Genomic DNA, 12,718 nt, shown 5'->3' with positions numbered 1-12,718 from the left:
GAACCAAATTCGAAAAAAATAAGACGTAGTGCGTTGCTGTGTGTAATAGTTATCATGTTGTATCGTAGATTTTCGGCGATATTGATTCTACTCTTGAAGGTGCTTATTGGACATTCCATGCCCCCTGTCAGACAGTTTGACACCGGCTACACGTATACTGCCATAGGAGACACCGAAAGCCGTGAAGAAGATTTAAAATGCGCATACTTATTGAGTAGCCTGGAGCACATGCGGTTGACCGGATTGCAGTTGCCGCATCCTCTTTGCCGCATCTCCAAGACGATAACCAACATAAAGTCATACGAATGGTCCATAAGAGGTCAACTAGCTACCCTGTACGAACTGCAGAGACCACGTTTTGGTGCTCTGTGGCTCGTACTGTTGTACACTGGCAATGTAAAAGATTACAAGATCGGACTGTTCGATTCCGGATACAATAAAGAATATACGCTTGAGAAAATTCTGAGCACTCACAACTACGTGATCGGCAAATTGGAATCGGAAGCCAGCGGATGTCGCGAAGGTAACCGATTCGGCCCAAACCAAATGCCGTTGACCGCCCAGCAGATGTCCAACCCGGTGGCCATAACAGACCTGATAGAGAACAACAAAAACCAAGTCAGAAACTTGTTATTTTTTAACTGGGATACTTGGCAGTTGACGTACAATCATTTCTACGAAATAAACGTGAAAAAACTTTTCATGTACAATTTCGGCACGATCCCGGACCACGTGGTCCCCTTCATGACACGGTATAACGTGAAAATGGACTGGTCGAACACCGGTGCTCGTTTACACGCTACTTGGATCGGTGCACGAGACCTCGATTGGACCAACAACGATCTTCAGCCGATCAAACTATACCTCACGACGGTTTACGAATTCATCAAGGTGATATTTTTACGCCTTACGCGGAAACATCTTTTGTACTTGACAGCGGTTAAGGTTCCACACCGACATACCTTTGTGCAAGAATGGTTCGTCTTGCTTCAGAAATTCGCAAACATTTTCGTCTTCGTCGACGACCCGCACATCGCATACTTGCTGAACGCGTTCAACTCGGGATTGATCGTCCGCCGGAACACTATCGAAAATCTCATAGAATATGTCAAAGAGGCGGTTTCGAGGACTTCCGTTTTACTCGGTTGTACAGCGATTGAGCCACTGACTATCACCGACGATACAGCATTGCTGCCACGCGGTACTTACATCCCGAATACTGATCGTAGTCGTTTGCGCATCCGAATAAATGCAATGCCGATTGCAGATATCAGTCTGATGAACGCTTACGACTTTTTGGACCGTGTCAAAATGACATTTAGAAACATAAATTTTGATGTCACTAGGAGGTTTGTGGACTACATCGATGAACTACATGCGTTCAGGCTATTTTGAAGATACGGGCTGTGCACTTAAGTTGCTTATGTTATAGCTTCGTTAAAATTATACAATTACAAATTGTGACTTGTGTCGTTTTCTTCAATAAATAATTTACTGAAAGTCGTGTTGACTTTGTTTCTTTGAATTATGAGTCATTACTAGTAATTAGTTATTTTTGGCATGCGTCAAAAATTGTTTATTCAGGGTGCCTACAGGTCAACCAATTGTGTCAATCAGAATTATTAATATGCTTCAAAAATAAAGGTAAAAAATTCTAATGAATAACTATATTGTCTCGCCTTTGGCTTTTGTCTCAAGATCTATGGCTGACCCTCTCGTGATCAAACGGCATATTACTATGTCAGGTCGGACCTGACAGTGATGGGTCGCTTGATAAATGCGACATTGTAATAATATTATTATTATTATTCATTTATTTACGTACATCTATATTTTCAAAAATATGTACAATATGTATAGTGAATACTAAACACATTACATTGGTAGTAGAGTTCACTCTTAAAAATATAATAATTTAAATTCAATCGACTTAATTTGAGAATCACAACAACACATAACGGCCGCTAGTCCAAGAATACTTTAATTGTAATAATTTTGAAAAATTAATACTTCTTAGACAAATGAAAACTGGTGTATAAAATGTAAGTGAATATTAATTTAGCTATTTTTTTTCTTATTCTAGTTATATTATTTAAATGTTAAATGTTTATAATTAAAAAAAAAAAATTATATATGAATACTACTTACATAATACTACATACTTATAAATATTAAATACAACCAAAGAAACAACTTTTATTGCTGTTTTACGGTTTCTAAACAATCGTTGTTTTTACTAAAAACGAACCGAGAAGATATAATGTGTTGTATTAGATACTAAAATATTTACAACATATGTACCACATTGGTTCTCGCTAAAAAGTAAGAATACATTAATAGTAAAAACAAGCTGAATTGTTCAAATATTGATTTTCATTGAACATCCAAGCTGCGATATTGTTTGTGATGAATAAAAAACAAAATGTTGTTGGTATCAATACTGGGTGATTTTTTTAAACGCCCTACATTAGCTAACTCTCAAAATAATTTAAGTTTTGTAGTGTTTATTTTTGGATATATATTTTTTTTGTTATAGTAAAATATTAGACAAAATTCACAATTTTAGTGTTTTTATTATTCGTTAATGCTTTAAAATGTTTTCAAAAGTAATACTAAAAAACGGCAAATATTTTAAGAGTAAACTTGTGTAAGGCATGAAAAGAATCATCTTGTATAAAACAGAAAACAGTTTATTTTGTCGACAACTAAATAACACTTACGAAACTGTACCAAATAAAAACATACATTGTGCAGTGTGCACTTGTATACCTAACCAAAGTCGAAAAAAAACGTAGTTTGCGAACGTGGCCGTGCTTAGCTGTGTGTTAAAAATGATCATGTTGTACCGTACATTTTTTTTGATAATAATTCTACTCTTAAATGTGCTTATTGGACGGTCCATGCCCCCCCTCAGACAGTTTGACACTGGCTACACATATGCTGCCATAGGAGACACCGAAAATCGTGAAGAAGATTTAAAATGCGGATACCTGTTGAGTAGTCTGAGGAACATGCAGTTGACCAGAGTGCAGTTGGCGCATCCATTGGCCAAAACCATTCTGACGTTGAACAACATAAAGCTTTACTTGCCAGTCATAAAAGATAAATTAGCTACCCTATACGAACTGAATATCCCGCGTTATGGTGCTCTGTGGCTCGTACTGTTGTACACCGGCAGTGCGGAAGATTACAAGAACACATTGTACAATTCGGGATACACTAAACAAGAAGTGCACGCAAAACTGCTTAGCATTCACGATTACGTGATCGGAAAATTGGAATCGGACGCCAGTGGATGTCGTGAAGGTAACCGATTCGACCAGGCCGAAATGCCGTTTACCGCCCGGCAGTTGGGCAAACCGGAAGGCATAACGCACCTGGTCAACAGCCACAAAAACTACATCAGAAGGTTGTTAACTTTTAACTACGATAATTGTCATTTGTCGTTCGATCATAACTCCAAATTCGAAGTAAATAAACTTTTCATGTTCGATTTCGGCACTATCCCGGGCAACGTAATCTCTTTTATGACACGGTATAACGTGAAAATAGACTGGTCGAACACCGGTCCGCGTATACAAACTGCTTGGCTCAATGCACGAGACCTCGATTGGACCACCAATGATCTTCAGCCGATCAAACTATACTTGACGACGGTTTACGAATTCATCAAGGTGATATTTTTGCGTCTTACGTGGAAACATCTTTTGTACTTGACAGCGGTTAAGGTTCCGCACCGTCATACCTTTGTGCAAGAATGGTTTATTTTGCTTCAGGAATTCGCAAACGTATTCGTCTTCGTCAACGACACGCACATCGCATACTTGCTGAACGCATTTAATTCAGGATTGATCGTCCGCCGGAACAATATCGAAAATATGATAGAATATCTTAAAGTGGCAGTGTCACGGACTTCAGATACTCTTGGTTGTATAGCGATTGAGCCAATCACTATTGCTGACGATATAGCATTGCTGCCACGTGGTTCTTACATTCCGAACACTGATCATGTTCGTTTGCGCATCCGAATACATCCAATGCCGATTGCAGATATCAGTCTGATGAACGCTTACGATTTTATGGACCGTGTCAAATGGACATTTAAAAACATACATTTCGATGTCACTAGGAGACTTGTCGACTACATCGATGAACTACATGCGTTCAGGCTATTTTGAAGATACGGGCTGTGCACTTATGTTATAGCTTCGTTAAAATTATACAATTACAAATTATGATTATTTAATTTTCTTTAATATATATATGTTGACTTTGATTCCGTGAGTAATGAGTAACTTTCATTAATTTTGGCATGCGTCAAAAATTGTTTATTCAGGGTGCATACAGGTCAAACAATTGGTTTAATAAGAATTATTAATATGCTTCAAAAATAAAGGTAAAAAATTCAATGAATAATCATTTCTTCTCGCTCTTTGGCATGTCTCAAGGTCTATGTCTGACCCTCTCATATTCAAGCGACACAACACTATGTCAGGCCACTCATCATGCCAATATTATAGAAATTTGCACCATATCTTCTTTAGTCTCTTTTTGTAAATCGTATATACCATTATTTGTGTTATAACGATTTATGCAGTGAACCACATCAGAAGTATTAAATTCACTGTTTTCCTCGCTGTTTCCTAGGTTTTTCCGTGATAGCTATATGCATATTTTTTCCTGGTAGATACTTTAAATCGATGTCATACTCAAACAGTTTGATTCTCATCTTTTGCAACCTGTTTCAGGGGCTTCCATTAACGTTTTTATTCATTATTGATACCAGTGGCTTATAATCAGCCCACTCAGTAATTTTTCTACCGTAGATGAAATGTCTAAATTTATTACAAGCAAATATTACACTTAAGAATTATTTTTCAATTTGGACATACCAGACCTCTGTAACAGTTGAGCTCCTAGATGCACACGCGACAGGTTTCCTATCTTGCATCAAGCAAAATCCCAGTCAGTCCTTTGATGCATCACTTTAGATAACAATATCTATCCCTGGGTAAAAATATGCCAAACTTAGTGAATTTTCAATTCATTTTTTTAATTTTACAAATGATTCCCCATGCCTCCTATTCCATTCCCATATAATGTCATAGGTACACATACCTATTATTATTTGTAAATCCACTCTTTAATTAGGGTTTTTCAATTCCAAAATAGTTTTTACTTTATCTGGGTCCGGCCTCATACCATCTCCACCAATAAACTGTTTTTAGTTTAGAGTAACTATGTTTTTAAACTATCTACTTGGTTTGCAAGATGTTGCCACTCCTCCTCTATATATGCTATAAACTTATGCTACCTATTTTGTAATTTTCTAGCTCCGTTAAAATTATACAAATACAAATTATGTCTATGTAATTTTCTGCAATAAATAAGTTACCGAATGTTGTGTCGATTATTTTCTAAATAATCGATACTTAAATATTGCCTTTGGTGAAAACGAATCGAGAAAATATAATGTGTTGTATGAGATACTATAATATTTGCAACATATATTCCACATTGGTTCTCGTCGAGCAGCAAAAATACGTTAGCAGTAAAAACAAGCTGAATTGTTCAAATATTGACTTTTATAGAAAATCCAAGCTGATATATTGTTTTTGACGATTTAAAAACAAAACGTCGTTGGTATCAATACTGGGTGATTGTTTTAACGCCCTACATTAGTTTACTCTTTAAATAATTTAAATTTTGTAGAGATTCTATTTGGAAATTATTTTTATTATGTTACTGTGCAATGTTAGACGATATTCAAATTTTTATCATTTTTAGTATTTGCTAGAATTTGTAATGTGGTCAAAAGAAATACTAATAAAAAATTGCAAATATTTCAAAAGTAAACTTGTGTAAGGCGTTAAATAAATCACCTGGTATAGAACAGAAAACTATTTGTTTTGTCGACACCTAAATAACGCTTACAGAACTACCTATACGAAATAAAAACCTACATTGTGTGCACTTGTATACCTAACCAAAGTCGAAAAAAAACCAGACGTAGTTTGCGAACGTGGCCGTGCTTAGCTGTGTGTTAAAAATGATCATGTTGTACCGTACATTTTCTTTGATAATAATTCTACTCTTAAAGGTGCCAATTGGAAGGTCCGTACCACCCGTCAGACCGTTTGACACGGGCTACACGTATAACGCCATAGGAGACACCGAAAATCGTGAAGAAGATTTAAAATGCGGATACCTGTTGAGTAGTCTGAGGCACATGCAGTTGACCAGAGTGCAGTTGGCGCATCCATTGGCCAAAACCATTCCGACGTTGAACAACATAAAGCTTTACTTGCCAGTCATAAAAGATAAATTAGCTACCCTATACGAACTGAATATCCCGCGTTATGGTGCTCTGTGGCTCGTACTGTTGTACACCGGCAGTGCGGAAGATTACAAGAACACATTGTACAATTCGGGATACACTAAACAAGAAGTGCACGCAAAACTGCTTAGCATTCACGATTACGTGATCGGCAAATTGGTATCGGATGCTAGCGAATGTCCTGAAGGCAACCAATTCTCCCAAGCCAAAATGCCGTTTACCGCCCGGCAGTTGGACAAACCGGAAGGCATAACGCACCTGATCAACAGCCACAAAAACTACATAAGAAGGCTGCTGAATTTTAACTACGATAATTGTCATTTGTCGTTCGATCATAACTCCAAATTCGAAATAAATAAACTTTTCATGTTCAATTTCGGCACTATCCCGGGCAACGTAATCCCTTTTATGACACGGTATAACGTGAAAATAGACTGGTCAAACACCGGTGCTCATTTACAAGCTACTTGGTTCAATGCACGAGACCTCGATTGGACCACCAATGATCTTCAGCCAATCAAACTATACTTGACGACGGTTTTCGACTTCATCAAGGTGATATTTTTACGTCTTACGGCCAAACATCTTTTTTACTTGTTAGATGTGAAGGTTCCACACCGTCATATCTTTGTGCAAGAATGGTTTATTTTGCTTCAGAGATTCGCAAACATATTCGTCTTCGTCAACGACACGCACATCGCCTACTTGCTGGAAGCATTTAATTCAGGATTGATCGTCCACCAGAATAATATCGAAAGTCTCATAAAATATCTTAACAAGGCAGTGTCACGGACTTCAGATACTCTCGGTTGTACAGCGAACGAGCCAATCACTATCACCGACCTTGCCAACGATATAATGTTGCTGCCACGTGGTACTCCCATTGCGAATACTGATGAAGATCGTTTGCGCATCCGAACTCATACAATTCCGATTGCAGAAATCAGTCTGATGAACGCTTACGACTTTATGGACCTTGTCAAATGGACATTTAGAAACATACATTTTGATGTCACTAAGTTGCTTGTGGACTACATCGATGGACATCATGAGTTCAGACTATTTTGAAGATGTGGGCTGTATACTTAAGTTGCTTATGTTATAGCTTCGTTAAAATTATACAATTACAAATTGTGACTTGTGTCGTTTTCTTCAACAAATAATTTACTGAAAGTCGTGTTGACTTTGTTTCTTGAATTATGAGTCATTTATATTATTTTTTGCATGCGTCAAAAATTGTTTATTCAAGGTGCATACAGGTCAACCAATTGTGTCAATCAGAATTATTAATATGCTTCAAAAATAAAGTTAAAAAATTCTATGAATAACTATTTTGTCTCGCCTTTGGCTTTTGTCTCAAGGTCTATGTCTGACCCTCTCGTGTTCAAACGGCACATTACTATGTCAGGTCGGACCTGACAGTGATGGGTCGCTTGAAAAATGCTACATTGAAATAACATTATTATTATTATTATTTATTTACGAATAACTATATTTACAATAATATATTCAATATGTGTAGTAAATGCTAAGTACGTGAAATTGGTAGTAGAATTCACTATTAAAAATATAATAATATAAGTGATCACAACTATAATCATAACATAACTCTCTCTTTTGCATGGTCAAATAGGTAGTTTACAGAAGCTCAAATAGAATAATTAAATAATTATACAGAATATCCGTTTGTGTAGTATACAGATCCACTCATGTCCTTAATATACCTGATAAATTGTATCCTTTAAATGAAATTAAGTATTAGATCAAACTAATAAACAATGTTAAATATAAGTCAATTTTGTGACTAATACAATAATAAAAAAAACATAAAAATAGTTAAATAAAATATATGATAATGTTATAATGAGTATATAAATAGATATAATAAATTGTATAGATTTAATGATATAATCATATACATTGATTGAAGAATCTAGTAAATTAATTTTGAAAAAGTCGTTCCAATATCTATAAATATAATAGTATATAAAGAAAGATAAAATATTTGTTAACGGTTTCTTATTGGTTTTAAATACAAAATTAACATTTGTTATTTGTAAAACGATTTTTTTCCAACAATACAATTTATTAGTGTGTTTTAGCCCAGTTGGAACGAAGAGGTCACTCTTCTTTAGGAATTGTTATAATCGAAAGTGATAAAATAAATTTCAAATAAATGTTTCAGTGCGAAAATATAGATGGTATTACCTATTCAGTATAAATATAAATTATTAGCTTGGAACATGCTTGGCAGTCTTGGCTCCCAGCTCGCGAACGACACAAAACATCGACACGAAATGGCGTCACGAAAGTAGCGCGAAAGTGGCGCGATCTACTTTATATGGCTTACTTATTATTATTATTGTATTGCCGTCGTCGTGCAAACGTTCAGCCAGAACATATAACTAAGACTACACTATCATCATAAATCGCAAGGAGATTATAGATAAAAAAGAATCATTATTCAGGAGCCAACAGGCTAAAGCATGTTCCATGTTTTATAATATTAGCCGTTAGGCTTTTAAAAGGACTATAACTGATTTTCTAGATTATTGAAATATGTACATAATCGTTCTGTTTGAGTTGTTGAATATTCCTTGACCAAAAAGGGTAACTCCGGAACACCAACTATAGTGCCCAACCAGCCAAGTAACAAAAAAAAATTGAAATCAATGATTTAAATTTAAATTTTGTCGGATATCATTTTTTGGAAACCTATATAAAAGTAAAAATATTATTTCGTTGATATCATGTTTTGAACATAAAATAACAAGGTATTAATAAATCCCAAACATATACAAATCTATTTTTATAATAAGTCCTATCACTTTAAATAAAAAACAGAAATTGAGTGGTTTCAACTTTAGTGTTTCTTGATTGGCCAAAAATGCTTTTACAAATTTGCCCTAAAATTGTTATTTTTAGTAGGGTTTTCCCCAGAGGGATTTCAATGCTATTTTTGCATTCAACGGTAATTTATGTCAAGTCCCAGCGAAAGTTTGTATATAGCTCAGTATTTTAAGCTAATTAAGAATTAATAGTTGGAATTGCACGATATTTAGTTCTATTCAAAATAATAGGACTTATTATACAAAAAGAATGCTCATATTTTTTTGTGTTTCGTTGTAACTCATTAATTTTTATTTAAATCGTGATATTAGCTTAATAATTTTTTCACCTTTTATATAAATATCAATAAAATGATAATCATCAAAATTTTAATTTAAATCATTGGTTGAACACTATGATTGGTAGTGTTTCGAAGGCTTTGAGACATGTGATCCTATTCCTCAATTCATTTGAAACTTCACAAAAAAGTGAAAATTTATGGGCTAAAAGTTAAGTATTCGTACTTAATTAAAACATTATATACCATTGCATTGTTTGCATATTTAAAAAAGCCAGTACAGTGGGGGGGGGGGACATAGTGGGGACGGAGAGGTCACAGGTCTAGACGTTTTATTATAACTGAAAGTGATAAAATCAACTTTTAAATAAACGCTTCGATGCGAACCTGTGGCTAGTATGTTCAAACCTGTTATAGCGGTTTAGAAGATATCGTGGGACCAGCAATAATGTACTTAAAATTTAATACTTAGTCTTGTGCAGGTTGGATACGATAAGGGTTGATCGTCTGTCTATAAAAATGTACACCGTAATTAACCGTATAATGACAATATTTTCATTACCTGTCGGGGAAAAGAGTTTATGATATTTTTTTGGTCTGTTAATGTTTATCGATGTGTTTGAAGAATTATTCATAAAAATTTGGAACTTTTTCGACTATTTTTAAAAAAGTTATAGAGCATTGTAACTTTAAGTTGAAAAATTTGTATATTTTTTGGGTGTTTTTCTCAATTTTGATGGGGAAGGGGTGACTTTTTTTAAATTTTTGATTTTGTAAAGTACCTTCCAGGTATGATTTCTGATCTAAAGAGTTGTTACACGAAGAAATCGGTTCAGCGGTTTACGAGATATCGTGGGTACAGATAAAAAAAAAAACATCATTGTTAAAACAATACCTTCTCAGCTCCGCACCGAAGCTAAAAAAATTTTAATTTTGCACTATTAATACAACTAGTATATTGTAATCATTCTTAAATAATTTATTTATGCATAAATCATGACATTTATTATTTTTTATTTTTTATTTACCATTGGTTTTTCTAAAAATAATTGTACTGTTTATTTAGATGTTAAAAGTATATAATTAAAAAAACTACTTACACGCTACTGCATACTTATCAGTAGTTAATACAACCAAAGAAGTAACTTATATTGTCGTTGTACGGTTTCTGAACAATCGATACTTAATTGTTTCCTTTACTAAAAACTAATTGATGAGATGTAATGTGCATTCGACACTGGTTCTCGTCGAGCAGCAAGAATACATGTACAAGTCTAAACCAGCTACATTGTTCAAATATTGACTTTTATAGAGCACATGCGCTGCGATATTGTTTTTGACGATCAAATGTTTGATGGTACAATTATAGAACAGAAAACAATTTATTTTACAAGTAACACTTGTACAACTAACCAAAGTCGAAAAAAAACCAGACGTAGTCTACGAACGTGGCCGTGCGTAGCTGTGTGTTAAACATGATCATGTTGTACCGTACATTTTCGTCGATAATAATAATTCTACTCTTAAAGGTGCCTACTGGAAGGTCCGTACCACCCGTCAGACCGTTTGACACGGGCTACCCGTATACTGCCATAGGAGACACAGATAATCGCGAAGAAGACTTGAGATGTGCATACTTGATTAGCGGTCTGGGGCACATGCGGTTGACCAGATTGCAATTGGCGCATCCTTTAGCCCAAACCATTCCGACCATAACCAACATAAAGTCTTACGATTGGGTCATAAGAGATCAATTGGCTACCCTGTACGAACTGCAGAGCCCACGTTTCGGTGCTCTGTGGCTTGTACTGTTGTACATCAGCAATGTGAAAAGGTACGAGGCTGGATTGTTCAATTCGGGATACACTAGAGAAGAAACGCACATGAAAGTCCTGAGCACTCACGATTACGTGATCGGCAAATTGCAATCCGACGTCAGTGGATGTCGCGAAGGCAATCGATTCGGCCAAAACCATTTGCCGTTTACCCCCCGGCAGATGTCCAACCCGGGAACAATATCACACCTGATAGAGAGCAACAAAAAACAAGCCAGGAGTTTGCTAGTATTTAACCGTGACAATTGGCAGGTGACGTTCGATCATTACCACGATTTTAAAGAGAAAAATTTTTACATGTACGATTTCGGCACGATCCCGGACAACGTGGTCCCTTTTATGACACGGTATAACGTGAAAATGGACTGGTCAAACACCGGTGCTCGTTTACAAGCTACTTGGATCGATGCACGAGACCTCGATTGGACCACGAACAATCTCCAGCCGATCAAACTATACTACACGACGGTCTACGACTTCATCAAGGTGATATTTTTACGTCTTACGGCCAAACATCTTTTGTACTTGGCAGCGGTCGAGGTTCCACACCGACTTACCTTTGTGCAAGAATGGTTTGTCCTGCTTCAGGAATTCGCAAACATATTCGTCTTCGTCAACGACACTCACATCGCATACTTGCTGGACGCATTCAGTCCGGAATTGATCATCCGCCAGAACAATATCGAAAATCTCATAGAATATCTCAAAGAGGCGGTTTCGAGGACTTCGGATTTACTCGGTTGTACAGCGATTGAGCCACTGACTATCACCGACGATATACCGTTGCTGCCACGCGGTACTTTCATTCCGAACACTGATCATAACCGTTTGCGCATCCGAATGCATTCAATGCCGATTGCACGTATCAGTCTGATGAACGCTTACGACTTTATGGACCGTGTCAAAATGGTATTTAGGAGCATCAATTTCGAGGTCACTAAGTTGCTTGTGGACTATATCGACGAACTAAACGCGTTCAGACTATTTTGAAGATACTAGCTGTTCACTTATGTTACTCTTAGCTTCGTTGAAATTATACAATTACAAAATTATGTGTTTGTAGTTTTATCCAATAAATATGTTGTATGTACAGGGTGCTTTCTGAAAAGGCTAAAATAGCTAAAAAAAAGCCTTGCTAAAGATCGTGATCAAAAAGATGAATCAATCAGAATTATTATTATGCTTCAAAAATAGAGGTAAACAATTAAATAATAACCACTTCCTCTCATCTTTGGCTTGTCTCAAGATCTATGGCTGAGCCTGTTAGGTTCAAGCACCAACTAAGACACTAAGGACTGGAAACTAATGGGAAGTCGGGTGACGGGATTGTGGTAATGAAATGTATAATACAATTTAGCGACTGTGGCGCGCTCTAGTAGAACAAATACCGAGCATTAGGTATCAGTTGCAGTGAGCCGA

At 35.9% G+C, this 12,718-nt stretch overlaps 1 protein-coding gene across 1 annotated transcript; it reads left to right on the top strand.

The window, feature by feature from the left end:
• The first annotated feature begins 2,899 nt into the window (after nt 1-2,899).
• LOC126833827 (uncharacterized) lies at nt 2,900-7,629 on the top strand. Its single transcript, XM_050565384.1, has 2 exons — nt 2,900-3,377; nt 6,596-7,629. Exons 1-2 carry the CDS (start codon nt 2,901-2,903, stop codon nt 7,403-7,405), a joined length of 1,287 nt encoding a protein of 428 aa, XP_050421341.1. The 5' UTR covers nt 2,900; the 3' UTR covers nt 7,406-7,629.
• Nucleotides 7,630-12,718: the final 5,089 nt, after the last annotated feature.

This window comes from Adelges cooleyi, unplaced genomic scaffold (genome assembly GCF_023614345.1).
Source record: "Adelges cooleyi isolate 19-005CV unplaced genomic scaffold, UGA_ACOO_1.1 ACOO_flye_CR_arks_rails_tigmint_CR_PRNA_2, whole genome shotgun sequence".
Lineage (NCBI taxonomy): Eukaryota > Metazoa > Arthropoda > Insecta > Hemiptera > Adelgidae > Adelges > Adelges cooleyi.
This window is presented reverse-complemented; position numbering and strand designations above follow the sequence as displayed.

What these genes read in the sequence shown, in the direction of transcription:
- LOC126833827 (XM_050565384.1), top strand. Translation starts at nt 2,901, where the DNA reads ATGCCCCCCCTCAGACAGTTTGACACTGGCTACACATATGCTGCCATA. An exon ending in AACCGGAAGGCATAACGCAC is followed by an intron (nt 3,378 to 6,595) that starts CTGGTCAACAGC and finishes GGCATAACGCAC; the next exon opens with CTGATCAACAGCCACAAAAA.